The sequence below is a fragment of the Helicoverpa zea genome, chromosome 19 (genome assembly GCF_022581195.2).
Source record: "Helicoverpa zea isolate HzStark_Cry1AcR chromosome 19, ilHelZeax1.1, whole genome shotgun sequence".
In the NCBI taxonomy this organism is placed as follows: domain Eukaryota; kingdom Metazoa; phylum Arthropoda; class Insecta; order Lepidoptera; family Noctuidae; genus Helicoverpa; species Helicoverpa zea.
This window is the reverse complement of record NC_061470.1, coordinates 8,139,580-8,160,346: the sequence shown is the minus strand read 5'-3', so window position 1 is coordinate 8,160,346 and position 20,767 is coordinate 8,139,580. Positions and strand designations below refer to the sequence as shown.

Sequence of the window (20,767 nt, the reverse complement as noted above, 5' to 3'; positions counted from 1 at the left end):
TACCTACTTCCAGTTGGCTTTAATTTAAATAAATACTTTGGACCGAGTTTTTAGCATCTATAAACTTTCATGCGTACTTTACATTTTTTATTGTAATTTTTTAAAGGAAAAGAAATGTAACTCAAAATATAGGTTAAAATAAGTAATTAAATATTACATAGGGGGCATTATCGAAATCAGTGGCTATATGTGTGAAATTGCTATTCGAATTTTAACATCTGCGCTACATTGCTACTCGACATTTTAGAGGTAACATAATGTATTAGTAAAAGGAACAGCAAACAGATACAGTTGTGGTTTAAGAGTGTACATAATGACATGTTTATGGCAACTTCTCCACTATTCTTCCTACTTTTACAAGATAATAGGATGATATAACTAAAACATGATATGAATGTACTTTTCACTTTAATAATAACGCTCAAAAGTCATCGATTCTTTATTTCTAACACGACATGATCCAAAAATATTGCGGGATGCGCGAATTGTTCCTCATGTCTAGCCCACCTTAAGTAGTGTAAAACGCTCATGACGCGATGACGTGGGCGCTGCAGACCAATGTCCTAAACCCATGAATACAAGAGCAGTAATACCCTGATATGCCATTCCTGCCATTTTCCCTTTTATTAAGAATTTTGGTGTAAAAGAACACTGCTAAAGTGAAGTTAACCCGGTTTGGACAAGGCTTGCGTCGCATCCCAAAGTCGTGAGCTGTACTTCGGTATTTATTTATCTTTTTGGAGAGGCTTATTACTTGCCATATTACTTGTTTGTTGTTTAGATAGCACTTTAATTAAACTATAAGTCCCAGCTGCTCATGTTACCCCCTTAAAAATCAAATAGCAATTTCACACATATAGCCATTGATTTCGATGATGCCTCCTATGCAGTATTTCATTACTTATTATTACCTATAATTTGAGTTACCTTTCGTTTGCGCCGGGCTTGGGTTTTTTTGAGCACTGTCCTTTAATTTTAATTGCGTAGGTTACTTTGAAGCTGACCTTTTTTGCTATCGGTAGCACGTGAGTTTCTGGGCAGGTGTAATTAAAGTTCATTGCTCTCGGTGTTCATTGAAATCAAAACTTTTCTGAATTAATTTCGTTTTAAGAAAACAAAATTATAAATGTAAGGAGATGCTTTGAAAAGCACGTGGTTTTAGATAACCTGTTAAAAGAGTAGGTTAGAAATAAAATATTTGTCAAAGATCCAAAAAAGTGTTGAATGCGTTGTGTGTTACACATTTTTTATTTTCATTGATGAAGATGAATAAATTATTATCGTTTCTCTATGTGGCGCATGCTTTTAAATTAGACGTCACTTTTTATTACTTTAACGTCAATTAATTTAAATAAATTAACGAATAGATCACAAAAACTACTGCCTCTATGTAAACAATTTGTAATAACAGTCATAAAAACGTTTACTTTATTATTACTACTACTTATTGCATATTTATTATTTTGTGTCATGATAAATAACAAGAGGCGCCAAGTTTAACCAATTTATAACGTAAACCATATAAAGAGAAATCAATTTACTTTTGTGTCAAAAGCTCAAAAACGTTTATTTAAATAAGTATCTACTTAAACAGAAATTCATACCTGACTAAAACACATCATGTTCCTTCGTAGGCCTTATATGTGCCAGGGCCTCGGTAACTCTTTCGAACAATCCCGCAGTCCTTCAGGCCTTGGCCCTAGTGGGCTCCGATGATAAATTCATAACTTACTTGTACTTTTAGATTATTTCAGTATCTAACCCAAATTATATATTATTATCCCATATACACTTCTGGACACATCTATTGGCCCACCTTGTATTTTCAATTTCGTTTGGTCCTAGCTAAATTTTTATATTAGGTCGAGCAAAAGGTTTTTATGCAGTTTTGAACCTTGCACATTCACAATTTCAATCAATAGTCTTTTTTTGAATTTCGAATACGGAATTTAAAGAAACAAGAGACAATTTGGAGCCTGCTTGTTGATATCAAACAATCGATTACTAAGAAAACTTGGTTTTATTGGTTTACTTGGATTTAATTCTTGAAAAAGTGATTGATATCTTTGGTTTTGCAACAAACATTACTTATTCTTAACATTAAGGTGAGGTTCTCTCAATAATTTATGGATACTTCACCTGAAGTCGCCGCCCAAGCTGTGGCACTTATTCAGGGCGGACACAGCCAAAGAAACGTGAGTGCTCAACTTAATTTAAGGCGATCTGCGGTCCGAAATGTTTATCGGAGGTACCTAGAGACCGGCGGCTTTGTTCGTCGCCAAGGAAGGCCACGATCTCGGGTCACAACTGAAAGGCAGGATCGATTCATCGTGACGACCAGCTTGAGAAATCGTCACCTTACCTCTATTGAGATACAAAAACAACTTCGCGACTTCCACGGAGTATCTGTGAGCGCTCGAACTGTTCGGAGAAGGTTAAAAGAACGCGATATGGTACCACACAAGCCAGCTAATGGGCCCAAACTAACGCGAGCCCACCGAACAGCGCGCCTTCATTTCGCATGCAGTCACTTAAATTGGACACAGCAAGATTGGAGCCGTGTACTCTTTTCTGATGAGTCTAAAATTGTGTTACATGGCAATGATGGAAGGAAGAAGGTCTACCGATGTAACGGAGAGCGTTTCGCACAATGCTGCTTTGAAGAGAGGGTTGCTTATGGCGGTGGCTCAAGGATTGTCTGGGGCGGTATATCGGCGAGCGGTAAAACTCAACTTGAGGTTGTTACAGGACCACGGCTGCCAACATTAAATGCTGAAAGGTACATTCGTAAGTGCTTAGGACCTCACGTGATACCATATACGGACTATTTGGGCCCAAATTTCCTTTTATGCATGATAATGCAAGAGCCCATGCGGCCGGCATCGTCAGGGAATATCTTCGGGATGTGAATATCACAGTTATGGACTGACCAGCCAGAAGCCCAGATATGAACCCCATTGAGCACATGTGGGACGAGCTAAAAAGACGTGTTATGGCTCGTCAGCCAGTTGCCCAGACGATGCAGGAGTTGAAAACTGCCATAGAAGAGGAATGGGAGATGATCCCTCAAAACTTCATACAGCGGTTGATAAACTCTATGCCTAATCGTATGAGAGCTGTGGTAGACGCCCATGGAGGCAACACACGTTATTAAATTAAACCTTTATTTGATAAAACATGTTTTTTATTCAAAAATCAATTGCCATTAACGAGGCACATATCCGACTTGTTAGGCGTAGCTCCATGTCGTATGGTATTCTGAATTCAAATTTAAAACAATACGATCCAAAAAGAAGGTAAAATGTATCAGGTTTAAAACTGCATCATCAGTTTTTGTTCAATCTAGCTATCATATTTCGGTAGAGGCCATCAAAACCTAAACTCTAAGGTGGGCCAATAGATGTGTCCAGAAGTGTATTTATGACAATATATAATTTGGTTACGAACTACAAAATTTGGCTAATGTTCGCTCAAAAGCCATTAATCTTAGACTTATGTCGATCGAAATAGATCGGGTGCCCTTCTAACTGACAGCATTCTATTAATACGGTTAAGTTTTTCTATAAATTACCCATTTTCCTCTTGATCATAATTCTATCTGGCATTAGCTTCTGCCAGAGGTTGCACCCGCATCCCGTGGGAACCTCTGCACTAACCCGGATAAAAACAAAGTAGCCTATAGCCTTCCTCGATAAATAGGCTATCTAACAGTGTAAGAATTTAGTAGTTCCTTTAATTTGCGTTCAAGCAAACAAACAAACTCTTCAGCTTTTAATTTTAGTATAGATACGAACTGTAAGCTCGGGCGTGGTGGTGGCCCGATGGTTAGGGAACCTGCCTTGAAACTGAGCAAGTTTCACGAAGCTATAAAGTACTTTCCCCGCCTTTTGGTTACAGGTCTTATGTGCCAATCACCACACCCACTTGTATAGTGGCAAGTTATTATTATGTAATTAATCCTTGACTACATACAAAGATATTTCCAGACCAATTGAAAAAAGCGTGCTTCCATATTATCCTGCGAAGCTCTTTGAAAGTTTTCATAACTCCTACTCATTCATGGTCGACACTGATTTAGAATTGGATGATCTTATGAAATCAACCCCACAAAATACTTATCAAACATTTCAGGCAAGAAATCGATGGCAAATATACGGATTTGATCAGCGCGATTGATAAGGTTCGTCTTCCCCTTTTGACATGAATCACATACATGACTTTGCCTTTAAGATTACTAAGGTGGATTTCATCTTATATGGAAAACCGATATGTGTATGTCTCTCATAAGAATTCTAAGCACGATCTAGAGACTAAGCATATAAAAATACATAAAATAATAAAAGCCGTAAATATATCCAGTTATAAAATCGACTTACAATTATGTTGTTTTTTACCTAAACATAATTTATTTACTAATTTGAAGTGCATCGCTGTGCTGTTATAAATAGTGTACCTCAATTAATTTTTTTTTTCGGCTCCAAAGTTATATGGTGAAATTCATAATTATGCAGTGTTTTATGTTAAATTAGATATTTTTGATGTTGGGTGTAATGTGATATTACATTTAAGACGAATGGATGTCTCAGGGTATGAACACTGTGTTGCAACCGCACAATTAACGAATCTTCAGCTGAATTAGAGTTTTGGGTCATATTGCAGTCGAAACACTTAAGCTTCTTTGTGAAATAAATATATGCAATGCAACACGCATTATGCGTGATATAATAAATAATGCCTAAAAATAGCCGTTTTATTAACTGGTAGCACAATATTATGAGACTGAGCTTTTTTTCATTTTCTTATAAAACTTTATTTAATTGAATTATTAACATTATCATAGTTAATATATGTTCTTATTATCTATAAATTAATTTAATAAAAAATATAAACAAATTTTAAAAATTACTTTGGTAATTAGATACTGTTTTATAAATTACAATCCCATTATTAAATAACCACTAGCGTCTAGCCCGAGGGTCGAGTCTCGTATGGTTAAAGTGTAGTTATTGATAAATTAGCAGTTACGAAATTATTCGCATTGAACCAGTGAACGGGTACCTACGTGTAGATTAAATTCGAGGGCCAAGCGCCTGCTCTAGTCTGCTTATTTGGTTTATTTTTAATAAGTACATACCAGTCTAGTAACGTGGGCCAGTAACCAAGGAGTTTAATCACTACCAACCTTAGATTGTCAAACTATTATATAATGACAGTAATTTGATTTATTAGGGTGCGTCCACATCTGGCGAATGCGCCGCGAATGCGCAGCACGCGAGCCGATCGCGAGCTGTCCGCGAGCTGCGCGCGTGCATTTTTGTTCGTGCGCCGCTTCTGCGCCGCCCGCGCGCAGCTCGCGCGCGACCTAAGCGCCGCACGCGAGCGGCGCGCAGGCGGCGCGCGACGTCTGACATCTTCGATAGTACTGAGCCAATATACGGAACTGTAAGGGCGAGAACTGATTGCGCGCAGATCGCGCGCCGCTCGCGCGCTCTATACGAGCCTTGCGTGAGTTGCGCTAAAGAGGCGCACCGAACTATTGCAGTGACTGCACGCGCGCAGCTCGCGGACAGCTCGCGATCGGCTCGCGTGCTGCGCATTCGCGGCGCATTCGCCAGATGTGGACGCACCCTTACATTCTCTATTTATTCTTGAGCTTAAAACTGTGACCTTTTTGTTTGTAGAAAGTAGACAGTGAGTTAAAAATAGATAAGTAAGATCTAAATCTAACCTTTGTTTGTTTTAGGCGAGGACAATTGAAATGGATTTGCTCAGCTTTGTTTTAGGTAGCTAGCTGCTAAAATAAACTTCTCGAAGTTCCCAACTATCGGAAATCGATTAGTAAGTCGCCGTCCCATACAAAATATTAAACTAATTGGTTACACTATTTTCGGGAAAACTGCCCCTTTTCTGAATTCGAAAACTCAAAACCACACACTAAATTGTCTATTTTTATTCAAGGATAAAAAATGTGCTTGTGCAATGTAAATAATTATATTTTCCATTATCACACGCAACTACATAATATCATATGTAAATGGTGTTCTAATTCTCGCATATTTTTATTCTATTTCATTTGTTTGGAAAATTATTTTTTTATTTTTAAGTATTTTATTTTTTTATTTGTGCTAATCGACATTATATTACCCAGTATATTAACGTATTTAATTTAATGTTATTAGAAACGACACACTCTGTATATGTATAATAGTTAACCCATCAACTTTTCAGACAACTTCTCAATGAAATGACTATTATAGACATAAACATTCCTATTTACAACATAATATTTACTGCTTACTATAATAGTTATAATAACGCTTGACAGATAAGACTGATGACTGATGTTATTGTTAACTCATTCAAACTGACATTAACGTCTATCAGTGTTATTTATAACCATAATAATGGTTAATTTATTCATTCGGTTTAGTTATGTAGTCTTATCCTATGCTTACGGGCATGATAATGTTTCGGAGTGAATTTTAATGTAGAACATGTTTTAGTACTTTTCTACATATTTCTTATTAATATTTGGTACTTTTCTATTTCTTATTAATATTTGGTATTTTTCTATTTGTTATAAATATTGAAATGGAGATATTCGAAATAAATTATATTGAATTTGTTTGAATTTTTATTTTTGAAAATACATTCTTTTATTGTAAAATTCATTTGTTCTTCAAATGTATTTTTTCATTACTGTGATTTCTTTTTTTAATATATGTTGCTGTGTCCTAACATGGTCCATAATTGTACTGAAGCTTCAAGCCTTGTATACCACCTTTTGTAACACACATTATGGAATGCAAATAAATGAATATGAATGTAATATCCGTATAACTTATTCTTGCCAGGGTACTGTTTATTAATCTCTTCTACTTGACTTCTTCAGCTAAGATAATCATCATCATCCCAATTTAAGTTGGGATCGGCGCAGCATGTTTTCACTACTTGAACAGCTTCTTAACCAGAATTGAGGAGCATGTATAAGTTATTCCTTATTAACCTTATACTGCTTATGATTGATAAAATATTTATTTCTAAGACATTTTCGAAAATATAGCAGTTATGACATTACAGTTACGGCCTTTTTATCGTCCCACTGCTGGGGACAGGCCTCCTCTCACACAGAGAAGGATTAAGCATTAATCACCACGCTTGCTCAATGCGGGTTGGTGATTTCAGACTTTATAATCCAGGTTTCCTCAAGATGTAAGAAACTTAGAAAAGTTGCATTGGTACTTGCCTGATCTGGAATCGAACCCACACCCTCATACTCTAGAGATTGGTTCTTTCCACACTAGGCTACCACGACTTTTTATGCAATTTTTTTAAAATTATAATTTTAATTTATTTACTCAAAAACAATGCCATTAACGGCCCACTATTAATTATCGCCTTTCTACAAGGTTTTACCAAAGAAAGTTTTTACGCAGAATTGGTCCTTTCTCAGAAGAATGTTGAGTCTCGGCTTACGCGGTGTCCTGCGTGAGCGACGAACGCGACGCGACGCGACGCTGCGAACGCGACGAACGCGATCAACTCAAAGGAATTCCCTACATGCGGCCTATGTGACAGTCTGCGGCGAGACGCGACGTAACGCGTACTTGTTTTGAGGGCGACCAGACGCGACACCGCGAACTATTCAGAAGCGTTGATTGTTGTGGGACAAAAAAAACATAAATATTAAAGAAATCGTTTATTAGTACAAACAAGTTGGAAGATTGTTGCTGTCTGTACTTTAAATATGAACTTTCAAGCAAAATTGTAACACAACTTCTCCATGATTTGAGAAGTAATGACCAAAATCACGTAGGACATCTGTCGCGTATAGCATCGCGTCGCATTACGTCGCGTCGTGTTGCGTCGCGTCGCGTCGCGTTCGTCGCTCACGCAGGACACCGCGTTACACATTTCCTCAGGCTTTTACGATATTACACGAACAGGTATCGATATTGCCTTGCATGTGTTGCGATAACGGTTATCCAATATTGAAAGGACCGGCTTATTAACTGTGACCTATATCTTTGAGATGATTTTTGATGCTTGCCATATCTTCGGGCCGATTTATTATTAGTTACTAGTAGCTGATGTTAATAATAGGTAAATAATGTAAATATATTACATTGAAAATTAATTTTATTAATTATCAAATGTCATCTTTGACCTATCTGGTAAATATTGATTACGCGACATTTTACAAATAGGTACCTATTCCTATAAGACTCGGTAAGGTTTCATAACGTGAGTATTGTGAGTAATCTGTTATATTGATTTTCGTTCGATAATTATTTAGACTGAAATTTTCTTAATAGTAAGTAAGAATTAATTTAAATCTATTGCTATGTGATGGGGTCCATTAGTATCGCTTATTTATCTCTTAATTACAGGTTAAGTTTCATCAGTTAACGAAAGATTTGTCTGTTAAAATATCCGCTGTAAATATTGCCCACCTCTTATCACGATAAGTTTAATCGATAAAAATCACTGTGATATGATGTCATATTATTAATTTAACGACTACTGAAAATAAAAACCAAATAAAGGTAAATAATAACTTACGTGGTCATGAAAATCCAAATGATCACTGATCTCACCTATAGGTCTGACTGTATGTACCACAATACGTACCGACTACGACTGCGTTGCGCTTGCGTCGCTACGCTGCCCGGTCCAGCATCGTGTAAGCTGGCTACTTCCATGGTCACACAATATACTCCACTGGCTCTTTCCCGCGGTTTTACCCGCGTCACGTGAAAAATACTTCCCGTACCTGGATAAAGTGTAGCCTGTGTTACTCGGGGATAGGGCTGCCATCCGTCCGGGTTTCCCCGGATTTGTCTTCGTTTGGAGGCCGTCCGGGGGCCGTCCGGGCGGGGTTTCAAGAAGTGTCCGCGGAAGACCCGGACACTTTTCATGAAAAGAAGCACCTCATTGAATTTAAGTATATGTTAATAGTAAATGGATTAGAAATTAGGTATTACTTTGTATAAAAAATATCGTACTCGTTGGGGGAAAAAATGCGATTTACGCCAAATGTCCGGGTTTTTTAAATGTTTGTCCGGGTTTGGCGATATTCGAGATGGCAGCCCTACTCGGGGATAATGTAGCTTTCTATTGGTGAAAGAATTTTTCAAATCGGTTCACTAGTTTCGGAGCCTCTGGGTACTAATAAAAAAAACATAATATTTTTTTCTCTTTTTAGTGATAATATAGTATCCCATAGAGAATTTTTCAAATGGTTCAGTAGGTACCTACTCTCGGAGCATTTGCGTACAAACAAACAATATAATTTTCATCAGTATTAGTATAGATCAATAACATTTTATTTACGAAATAGAGGTGACTTCGTCTGTCTTTTTGTTTAAGTTGATTATTGACCCGATTTTGTTTTAGTACCTGAGTTGCCCTGTAGTTATTATTTTAATTAAACACTGAATTTTAATTAATGGTAGACAAATCATCGGTATTTTTAGACGAAAACAGCTTCCCACTGGAAAATGTTCAAAGAACACCTGATACAATTTTTTGTTAACATACCCTGTGGTAATTAAACAAAGGGTAATTTGAAATTATATTACAACTTTTGGTTGGTTGGAAAACCTTATTCCTTGATTTTGTAGATAATGCCTCAAAACACGGCTGAAGACGTACGCAAAAGCTAATGTTAAAAACACACATTTATAATAAAGAATATTTTTTTACAAACTACGTTAGTCGCAACGTAAGTATGTAATTAATAACAAAGTTTATTTAATACAAAAACTGAAGACCCTCAAAAAATATATCCTGTTTAACTCACAGATATTAATATCATTAGTATCTTTTGATTATTATAAGTTCTTATATAATATGTTGTGAGTAATACATATGTCATATTATATTGTACACATATTGTGTGCTTGCAATGCAGGTTTCAAAAGCTAAAAATAAATCTAGCCTTAGCGAAGATCGTTCAAGACAAAAGTTATTCCTACTATGGCCGTTAATTGGCGTTTTTGTGCTATCATTAAATTGTTTTAGCTGAAAGTCTATTTTGTTCACTGAATTACTACATACACACTCATGCACACTTTTAACTAAAACAAAATGGTATAACAGCTTAAAACTCACCTCCCAGTTTCTTAATTAAAGTTCAGTAAAACGGCGGGACGCCCGCGCTTTCGCGCCATCTCACCCAGGAGTATTCTGAAAATCAGCTCTGTGGTACCAATTTCTGTAGTTGAGGTCAGAGCAAATGCTGAGTATGTATTTTTTTTGCGTACGCATATTTACAACATTGAGGAATATAATTAATTTATTTTGATTAAATTAGATAATTTGCTTTTTTGTGTATTGTAGGTGTAAAATAATTGTCTATGGTCCACAGATAATGAAAGATTCACGCGCATGACGTGTGATGATGTTTTACTTTCTGTGGGCCAAAAAAAATACGCACGTACTTACATATACTTATATTTTTATGTAAAATATTTTTGTAATGTATTGTTAGTGTTCATAAAATGCAAGTTATTATGAAATAAAGTCGGCAAGTTTCATCAGAGCTGTCGCGAGACTTTCATCCCCCTGAGTAACGAGGTTTTTCTGCGACATACTTGTCTTTGCAACACTCCAACGATCTGTAGAAAGTACAACCTTCATGGTCAAAAGAGATTCTGTTTACTTACAAAATTACTCGATCTCGGTATGTAGGTATTGCCTAACTTGTTATTATCATTATATTTCGGTCCAATATAAAAATTGTTGATTTGTTTGAACAATGGAAGTAATGATTCAATCATAAGATTGACTAGCTGTTGCCCGCAACTTCGTTTGCGTGGGCAATATAGAATCGTCAAAATACTACTTATCCCGAAGGTGCATTCTTTCACGTGACAGTATAATTAGGATTAGCACTTAGCAGTCGCATAGATTCAATGATCAAGGTTGTGTTGTGGATGTGACCATTTATCTAAACAAAAGAAGTAAAGTTTGTGACGTTGTGAATATCTCTGGATCTAGTCAGCCAATTTGGAAAATTATTACGTATGGTGCGTAAGTAATTTTCACAGGAAACAGCTATAATCTATGTCTATATGCTTTGAGTCTGACAAAGCTGTCATTTGTACATTTTCTGCAGCTGCTGTGACTAATCAGAAGCCAGAAAGTCTGTCAGTCTTACCATGGATAATGTCTTGTAATGTGACTGGATTGAAGAGATCAGATAGGTAGTCGCTCCAAGCAAAATATTGGTACTCGAACAGATTCGGCGACTGGAAGCCAACACCAACATAGTTGGGGAATAGCTGGATGGATGATGAAATGAGTCATCATCATCAGCAGGCGCATAGGGTAGGATAGTTTCACTTACTCACTATGGTAAGGCTGACCCCACATTAGGCGTGCGCGATCCTCGGGCGTGTGAGTAGCGCGGGCGTCGCGAGCGCGCTGCGTGAACATCGCGTTTTGCTGCCCTGCGGCATGTGTGAAGAGTGCAAGCGACGCGCTCGAGGCGAGCACGCGGCGCTCGAGTTGCGTTCTTACCCCTTCGCCCGCTATCCCCGCCGCCCGCTAAACGCCTTAGCAGTTAAACGTCAAGGAGAGCGGCGCGTGCGCGCCGCGAGCGCGCTGCAAGTGCCGCAGGGCAGCAAAACGCGACGCTCACGCGACGCGCTCGCGACGCACGCGCGGCGCCCGCGCTACTCACACGCCCGAGGATCGCGCACGCCTAATGTGGTGGCCTAAGCTGGGACTCCACCGAAATGTTTGCATTAGTTCACGAATAGGCAAAATGTACGTATCTGAGAGAATCCACTTCATGTGTTCGTACTTGAAACCTGCAGTTTTGCCAAGATTTTCAAAATGTACGCTCGCAATTTGTCATTTCTTGGTGGAGCCAGCAAATCAAAAGAAACATAAGTGTTGTATACTGTGCGTCACTATCGCACACTGGGAAAATTTCGCTCTTGCGGAGGACGTTTATATACCATATTTTGTGTCACACGTAAACAGGACGTAAGTATCCACCGAAACACTTTCAAAGATCTGATGAACGAACAAATCAGACCTGACTTGGTCACCTGGGGCCAATCAGAGCTCTATGAAGCGATAATACGCTTTGGCTCCTACTGTTATTGTGGTTTCTGAAAATTTATTCACCTCATTCAACGATGAATGTAATTCTGATGGTACTATTAAGAACACTTGCTTAGCGCAGAAGCTGACGTTGGCAGGTCAACTCTTTTGACTTCTCGAATAGGATACCATTGGTTTTTGTGCAATGCACACCTGCAATGCATTCTGGATTAGGATAGGATATAGGTGGATAGGATTTGCAACAGAGAACAATTCTGTCTTTGTAATTGAATGATATCAAACGTAGTTTTATATAAAAGGTTTTTTTTAGACTTGGCTCGGGTCTAACTGAGACTGTTCGTAATCGTGAACAGTGTATTAATTGCGATCGGAAGTTGAAAGTAAGCATGTCTCTGGTATGCGACGCGTATTTTGTACGTTTTCAGACGCGATAAGGCAGCTCCCATTTCTTATCTGCACTTTGTATCTGGGCTGGTTTTTAAAGCTACAGAAGCCTACATTATCTCACGCTTAGCAGCGCTTGCGAGAGATAGATCCTGATTTCTTCTAGGATTAAGTTTTCATATTTTGCATCAGAAAAAATAATACTACTCACTCAAAGTAATTTGTTTAAGGCCACCACATTAGTGGAAGATAAGCTAAACTATGTTTATGAAAAAATCCTGATATGAACTCCATCTGTAACTTTAAATTATAATTAATTGTTCCACTAAAGTCATCATTTTTGACATAATGTTCAAAAAATAATTTAGATGGCACCGTTTTAAATTTGGCTGAGATCTATTAATTTTCCTTTCATCAAGGTAATAATTATAGTTGGATTTTGATGTGGCACGGCAAACTGACAAACACTATTGAAATGTCTATCGAAAAATTACACTACGTGTTAAAATATGGTGAATTACGGAAAATACACAACTCCATCTATTGAAATAATAGTATATAAAGAATGTAAATGGTAATTCATTGTTATTTACCACCTCGCTTCTTGATGTATTTTATTTACCACACACACACAGATGGAGCTACTTTAACCTGTACTGTTTTGTCAAACAGATTGCGTGTCGTAATATTTTACATCTTGAATTCACTAAATTAATCATATCTTTTGATAGAGTGAACCGATTTCGATGAAACAAAGCCTAAGTAATACCCCAAGTTACGTAGAACTTTTGTATATAAGCATTGTCTGCATTAAATTCGTAGATTTTACGTGAATCCCGAACAAACAATCACTTTCTACAGATTTATTATATGTATAGATTACTAAGATGTTTTTTTTTGTTACAGGTACAGCAATTTACGGAGACATTACTGCCTTCGTGAGCTCTTCACAAGTTTGAAATACACCATAGTATGTCTATCCAGGTCACTTAAAAATATAAGTTATGTTATAAATGGATTATATTAGAATAGATTATAAAGTAAGACCATTCAAAAAGCATTTACAACAAGATTTTTCATTAGGGATGTTACATTCTGTATAATGTTTACCGTGAATATTTTATGAACCAATTTTAGAAAAAAAAAAACAACACTTCTTGGATAAAAATACTTTCAGTACTTTATAACTGAAATACATATGTAGATTACATAATTTACATACCCATATTTAGGTTTATGTTAATTTCATACGAAAATAAATGATATTGCGAAACGATATTGAACTTGATATAAGTTAGCTGAGTTTTTGTAACTTTTGCTTCTACAACAAGAAATTGTATAAATGTATGCATAGATGTTTTTATTCGGAAGCAAAACCTTGCTAACATAAAAAAGATATCATTAATTTTCTGATATAATACATGTAATCTTTGCGTTTTTATAAGCTTTATTACGTAGGTTTGTGATCTTAATGAGTTGGGTCCACCAATATGAATGCTCCGTTGCGCAATCTTTCTGCAATAATAAGGGATTGTACACAAACGCCTGCCTTATTTATGTGCGTACATAAATAAGGCAGGCATACTTAGTAAGACAGTTTTACAATTTAAAAAGGACGGGTGTACTTATAAGTAGTTTTCGAGAGGGAACCTAGAACCTTTTAAACAAAGGAGATTGCGCTGGCTAGGGCATGTGCAGCGGATGGAGCCTTCTCGTTTGCCAAGACAAACTCTCCTCGGCCAAATTTCAGACGCCAAGCGATCAGTTGGGCGGCCATTGTTGCGATTTAAAGATAGCGTTAAACGCGACATGGTATCGTTTAAAATCGACCCGAACATCTGGGAAAAAGTTGCTGATGACCGTGATAGTTGGAGGAAAAAATTATCCGATGGAGTGGTCGCGCAAGACAGTGCCTGGTTCGATCTGCTCTCCAAAAAACGCGATCTACGTCACCAACGAATGGCACAACCTCCAACATCACCAGGAACTCAATTTGTCTGCGGACGTTGCGACCGGCGATGTCGCTCCCGTATAGGCCTTGTTAGCCATCAGCGCAAGTGCCAAAGCCAAACCACCTGAAACGGATGCAGCTTTAATCATCTTTTATAGATGTTATCAGGCCATAGTGGTACGCACATTATGCGTAGCGCAGAATTATTTTCATAGCATGAATTCTCTCACACACTTATTGCATTCATGTAACTGATAGGAACTTCAAGAATTTGAGTCATCTTCGGACTGATATTATATTGTTCTTGGAGATTGTAGATGAGCGCCTAGTTATATATTACTAGCTGTTTTACCGCAGTTTCACCTGTGTCCCGAGCGAGAATTACTTCTCTTTCCGGAATATAGTCTTTGTTACAGGGGAATATTTTCCAAAATTGAAGGATTTCATCTAACTATACAAACAAATAAAAAATGTTTACTCTATTAATCAGTATAGACTATGATGTAGTGTAGATAGTGTCTATACTTACTTTAATGTTTAAGTTTTCGTGTGAGGCACAGAGTAAGAGTTAAGCTTGCTACAATATAATGCAAGGCGTTGCAAATGATTTTTCCGTATTGACTGAGCAAGAATCAATCCGCCAACATGCTATTATGTTTTGAAAGGCATATTTTTTTCGAATTTATTCCACAAATACCTAAATATATTAAGGAGATGATGTGATGTAGTCCATTTTTCCTTAAAAAAGAATTAGTCTGTGCCTACTTTTACTGTTCTCGTGGTTTCACACGCGACTGTTGCCGTCCTATCGGGTTATGGGAGTAAAGGAATAGGGAGTGCGGTTGTGTCAGAATCTTATGCACTATAATATGCCCTGCGCAGCTGGCTGATCTCCTTATATTGAGAACAGCCTCCGTGGCCGAAATCGGCCTTGGACGCAATTATAAACTTTTTAATAACGAATATATCCAATAGCGCCTTCAATATAATTACTTGTGGGACTGATGCAGCAATGCAAAGCTGGTTCTCGTAGTGCCAAAAACTAGATTTTTATTTATAATACATACTTACTTGTCCCTGAGAGCAATCCGGCTGAATAGTGAGGGCAATGTCTGGCATATGTAGGCGTATGTAGGTATATTTTAGGTTTTTTTTTTCTGCTTTGTACACGTTTTTTTTTTATTATTTTTTACCTCTTGTGGCTCTATATGATTGATACGGAGTGGTTACTTGAGTTTACAGAAATTGTAAGCAACTCCTAGCCAACCACGCCAAAAACAGGAAAGATAGCAAGAAATACTAAAAGTCTCCTTTGGTTAGAAAAGTTTTAACCTGAATAGACTGACGTTGTGAATAAAGTGAAGCGCGTCGGGACCAGCCTTGATGTGTAAAACTCTGAAATAGGCAGTTAAAGTGACTCAACAAAGGAGCGGCCGATGTTTACTAGGTTAACAAACAAAATCGTTCTGCAAAAATTAGAGCAATAGTTACGCCTCTATACGTGGTACGGCATATTTTTAACTTTACACAATACACAGTAGCGAAGGAATCATAACTCTTAAAACAGTCAACAATCTTAGGCCACAAAAAATCTAAGCGAGATAAGGAAAACAACACTAAATTGCTTTTTAATATTGTAATTGCTTACCAAACATATTATATGTATAAGATAAAGACAAACAAATTATGTACTACGTACTTAAAATATCACAGGTGCCTACTAAAATGATTACTGCACACTTACACAAACACTGATAAGTATTCTGAATTGATCATAATTTTCCCCAATCGCTTTTGATCATATCCGCTCCTTTCTCAGCAATCATGTAAACTGGAGCATTTGTATGGCCAGATACTATATCAGGCATAATGCTTGCATCGATCACCCTTATTCCTTCAACGCCGTGAACTTTTAGTCTCGGACTGACTACAGCCGTCGAATCGTTCTTATGTCCCATCTTACATGTTCCGCTGAGGTGGTATATCGTAAAAGTAAACATCTTTGCTTGACAAGCATAATACGCGTCGCTACCAAATGGCCCATATTTCAAACAATCCTTGATCGGTACGTCATATATTTTCGCACCAATTTTTCTCATCGCGGGTTGCTTCGAAATGTCTACAGCTACTTTTATTCCTTCTACGATTTTCTGCAAGTCTTCGTCATAATCAAAGTAATTTGGTACTAGTGCCGGATATTCTTTGGGATTTCTGCTCTGTAGCATGACTCGTCCTTTTGACTTTGGACGCAGCAACATGGGGAAGATCATGAAAGTATCGGATTTACCTAAAGGACCGTACGTGTCAGAATAGATTTGTTCGTTAAACCCGAAATTTCGACGTAAAAGTGGGTCTGAATTCAATCCACCAGCAATGAAGAGCAATTCCATGTCTGGCCAACTTGAAGAATTAAACTTGTCGTTTAAATTCATGAAAACAAGACTTTCGCATCCTCCAGGGACGGACAGTGGACCTTTGTGGGTTGTCATCCATTGAAATACCAAACCGATATTGCTTAAAATTGATTCTGACGAAAAACTTGAATTTTGTTTTTGCACAACAAATTGTACTCCACCAGCCGCAACATGATCCATTAAATTATATCCGACGGGTAAATCTTGTACAACTTTGATTTTCATGGACTCCAAATGACTTTTTGGGCCAATGCCGGATAACATTAACAGTTGTGGAGAATTTATAGCTCCAGCAGATAAAATTACTTCTTTTTTAGCTAAGACTTTGTACCTTCTGTTTTGTTTTTCAAATTCTACTCCAATAACTTTGGTATTAGTGTTGTCAAAAATAAGTTTAGTAACCATACTGCCTTTGGATACATGAAGATTATTTCTCCCATTTATTGGATGCAAATAAGCTCTGCTAGAACTATGCCTCGTTCCGTTTTTCATTGACAGTTGAAGAAAAGATACTCCAGATGGATTGGCACCATTGTGATCGCCATATTTGAAACCCATTTCTTGAGCTGCTTTGACCCAGGCTTTCCCTTTGCTGGTTCGAAAGGGTGCATGCTCAATATTGACGTATCCACTATGTCCATGATAATCCTCGTTATCGAAGGCTGGAATATTGTAATTTTCAACTTTTTTGAAGTACGGAAGCACGTCATCCCATCCCCAGCCGTCATTTCCCATAGCTTGCCAATTATCGTAGTCTGGCTTAGCTCCTCGTGTGTATATCATATAATTTAATACACTGGATCCTCCGACTACTTTCCCTCGTGGCCAATTACATTGTTGGTTCTCAAATCCTGCACAGTACTTATTGGATGGCTTCGTTTTGTAAGCCCAGTTGGCGGAGGTAAATTGTAGATAGGCTGCTAGAATGGGTATGTCCATTACATAGTTTTCGTTGGCTCCAGCTTCAATGAGTAGTACTTTCCAATCTGGTATTTCTGTAAGTCTGTTTGCTAGCACGCATCCTGCAGTGCCGGCGCCTACGACTATGAAGTCGTATGAAGAAAGTAAGTTTATTCGGTCGGGTGGCTCATTGTCATACTGATCTGTTTCGTCCCTCATAAAACTTAAAAGTGATGAAATAGGACTGACGTATTTTGTGTTCGTTGGAAGGAGAAGAGTAAATAGCACGCATGTTGCTATTACCAAAATTGGCTTTCCGCGTTGGGACATCTGAAAAGTATGGAAATATGCTTTTGAAAATTCAGATTGGAAAACTGTTTCTTGCTCTGTTGATAGGTAAATATGAAAATAAATCTTTTTTGTATGGTTTTGCATTACAATAGTTGCCACTGAGTAGCCCAATCTATCGAAGTTGCTAAAGTTATTGATTGTTCATTTTTTTAGTCAGATAATTCTCTGACTCTGATTCTACTCTCTGATCGATTAGTGATATTGCTGATCCATTATTATTAATTTATTTATCTATAAGGAAAACTAACAGCTAGTACAATAGACAAAATGATTAATAGATGTTTATTAGGATTTTGAAAAAAATACCTTAAATAATTCCAAGTACAATGATCCTTTACAGCACTTTACACTTTATTGAATTATTTTATCACTATCAAACGCTGCTTACACCACATCGGAACACATACTGACCGTTAGACTATTGCAACTTAATTGTTTATTATAATTAATAAGTCATTGACGTAAATAATGAGAAGAAAATGATTCAGAAAATCATTTAAAACTCATTAACTGGTCTACGGAATGGACCATGACACCGGAATTTTTAATAGGATAGTTCCATTTTTTATGTAAACATTTGATAATTAGTATTTCATAGAAGCCATTAATGATCTGCGTAGTACTTTGTTATTTTTAAACAATTTGCTTTATGCATTAATAATTCTATATAAAGTGTGAAGTACCAAAGTGCTTAAATGTGTTTTTGATTTAGGTGTCGCTTTCTTTACCTGGCCTTTGTTAAAAATATTTTTTTTATTCGTAGATAGGTGCTCTGTACTCATCCCTGCTTTATATGTATTATTGCTCTTGCTAGGTCTTAGAACTTTCAGGACCACCTGGCCAAACTGGAAAGTAGTTAGAATATTTTAACAAAAACTATGTTCAGTTTCAAAATTCCTTTAATAATTTATTAGTTTCATCATTGGGAATTGTCTAAATATAAATGAATATGATATTTTAGAAATGTTATTTTAGAGTGCTTGTACAAATTCACCAAATTTTGAAATGTGGACACAAAATAATAAAGAAATATGTTTTCACAAAACTTTTAATAATGAAACGACCAAATTCAAGAATTAAAAAAAAATCGTTTTAATAAAATAAACAACAAAATATTGCTGTTTTACATAGCACGTTTGTTTATGGGTCATGAAAACAAAAAAACAAATCAGGTAAGTTTGTTTCAACTGAAAAATAAATAAAGGTATGATAGTGTGAGTTTTAATAATGAAAAGTTGCTGTCTCCGCAATTATACATATATTAAAATAAATTATGCAAAGTTAAGTACTTTGTACCACCCAAACCACGGTCCGAAATATAAACTGCTCCTAGTCCGTACTTCCTATTTCCTTATACAAATTAGCAAACAAACTAATTATTAAATAGATATAATAAATTACACTAGTTTACACGGTTTTTATACCCCAGATGAAAGTTGTTGAATTTTATCTATCTATCTATAGGTACTCTAGGAAAAATATTTAAAAAAATCTATCACGTCCACATTTGGAATTATACTTAATTTAAAAAACACGAGAAAACGGACCATAAACAACTAAAAATGATTAATTTTGGACTTCTTTTTGTAGGTTTCGGAATCGGTTTCTCTTAATATAGACCAGGAGTAGTCTCCTAACATATTTTCGTCCCAATAGCCTTGATGACGATCTTCAAAAGCCTTTAAATCCTGGTGAAAATGCTCTCCTTGTTCGTCGCTCATGCTTCCTAAGTTTTCCGGAAAAAATCCAAGTGGGAATGTAGAAAATGAATCATTTGACATGTTAACACCCATCTTATGATAATTTTGTAATGAATCACTCACTATCTCTTTATTGTTTTCACTTTTATTATTGCTTAAAAAGTCTCTAACAACAGTTTTGAATGAATTCCAAGCAACTCTTTCAGTCGTAGATAAAAGAGTAGGTATCAAACTTAAAATCACTTATGATTTTGCGTACTTGTGGGACGCCAAACACCCCCTCTTTAAGTGACATATGCATACACAATACCCGACTTAGTTTTCCTATTAAAACCCGAAGTCTTAATAACACAAAAGTAACAGTCATTTTCGTGATTAGTTGGTTCCCTGCACAACATTGGTGTACCAAATGATAGGTGTACGTTTTTGCTGGATGACCATCACAGTAAAGTGATTCTACAGCTCTCACAAAACACATAGTGAGCCCAGTTTTTTTCTTGATTGGCCACAGGAAATCCGAAATAATGAAGATATGCAATTTTCAACGATTCCGTCATATGTCTTTTCTTCTTTATAAATATAAATTGTCCACAAACATAACAAAAGCGATCACAACTATGATTACACTGTCTACGCGACATTTTTTTTTTAATTAAACAAAGAATATCTTTTAAACTAAACAAGTGATGCAACACCAAAGATCGAGAGTTAAGAATGATTCCTAAAAACAAATATTTGGGGGTAGAAAAAAAATGTGACGTGATAGAATTTTTATGTTGTTACTTTTAGAATGTACAAAGGTGGCGGAGAGTACTGGTATAGATTTTGCGAGGGGTATATGAAAAAAATAAAAATTTGTAAACTTGTGTTATTAAACTACCAACTGAACTCCTACTGGTAACCCTAGCATACCGAGCACCAATTAAATTAATAATCTAAATAAATACTACATGTTTGTACACTGGTATTTTTAGTCAAATTAAGTTACTATA

General features: G+C 36.6%; 2 protein-coding genes across 3 annotated transcripts in view; one reads left to right on the top strand and one right to left on the bottom strand.

The window, feature by feature from the left end:
• The window catches only part of LOC124639745 (flotillin-2), a 279,960-nt gene that overhangs the window by 24,129 nt on the left and 235,064 nt on the right, over window positions 1-20,767 (top strand). The gene's annotated exons all lie outside the window — the stretch shown is intronic.
• On the bottom strand, window positions 16,032-20,640 carry LOC124639737 (glucose dehydrogenase [FAD, quinone]-like). The gene has a single exon (XM_047177199.1). The coding sequence runs from the start codon at window positions 18,157-18,159 to the stop codon at window positions 16,183-16,185; it is 1,977 nt and encodes a 658-aa protein (XP_047033155.1). The 5' UTR covers window positions 18,160-20,640; the 3' UTR covers window positions 16,032-16,182.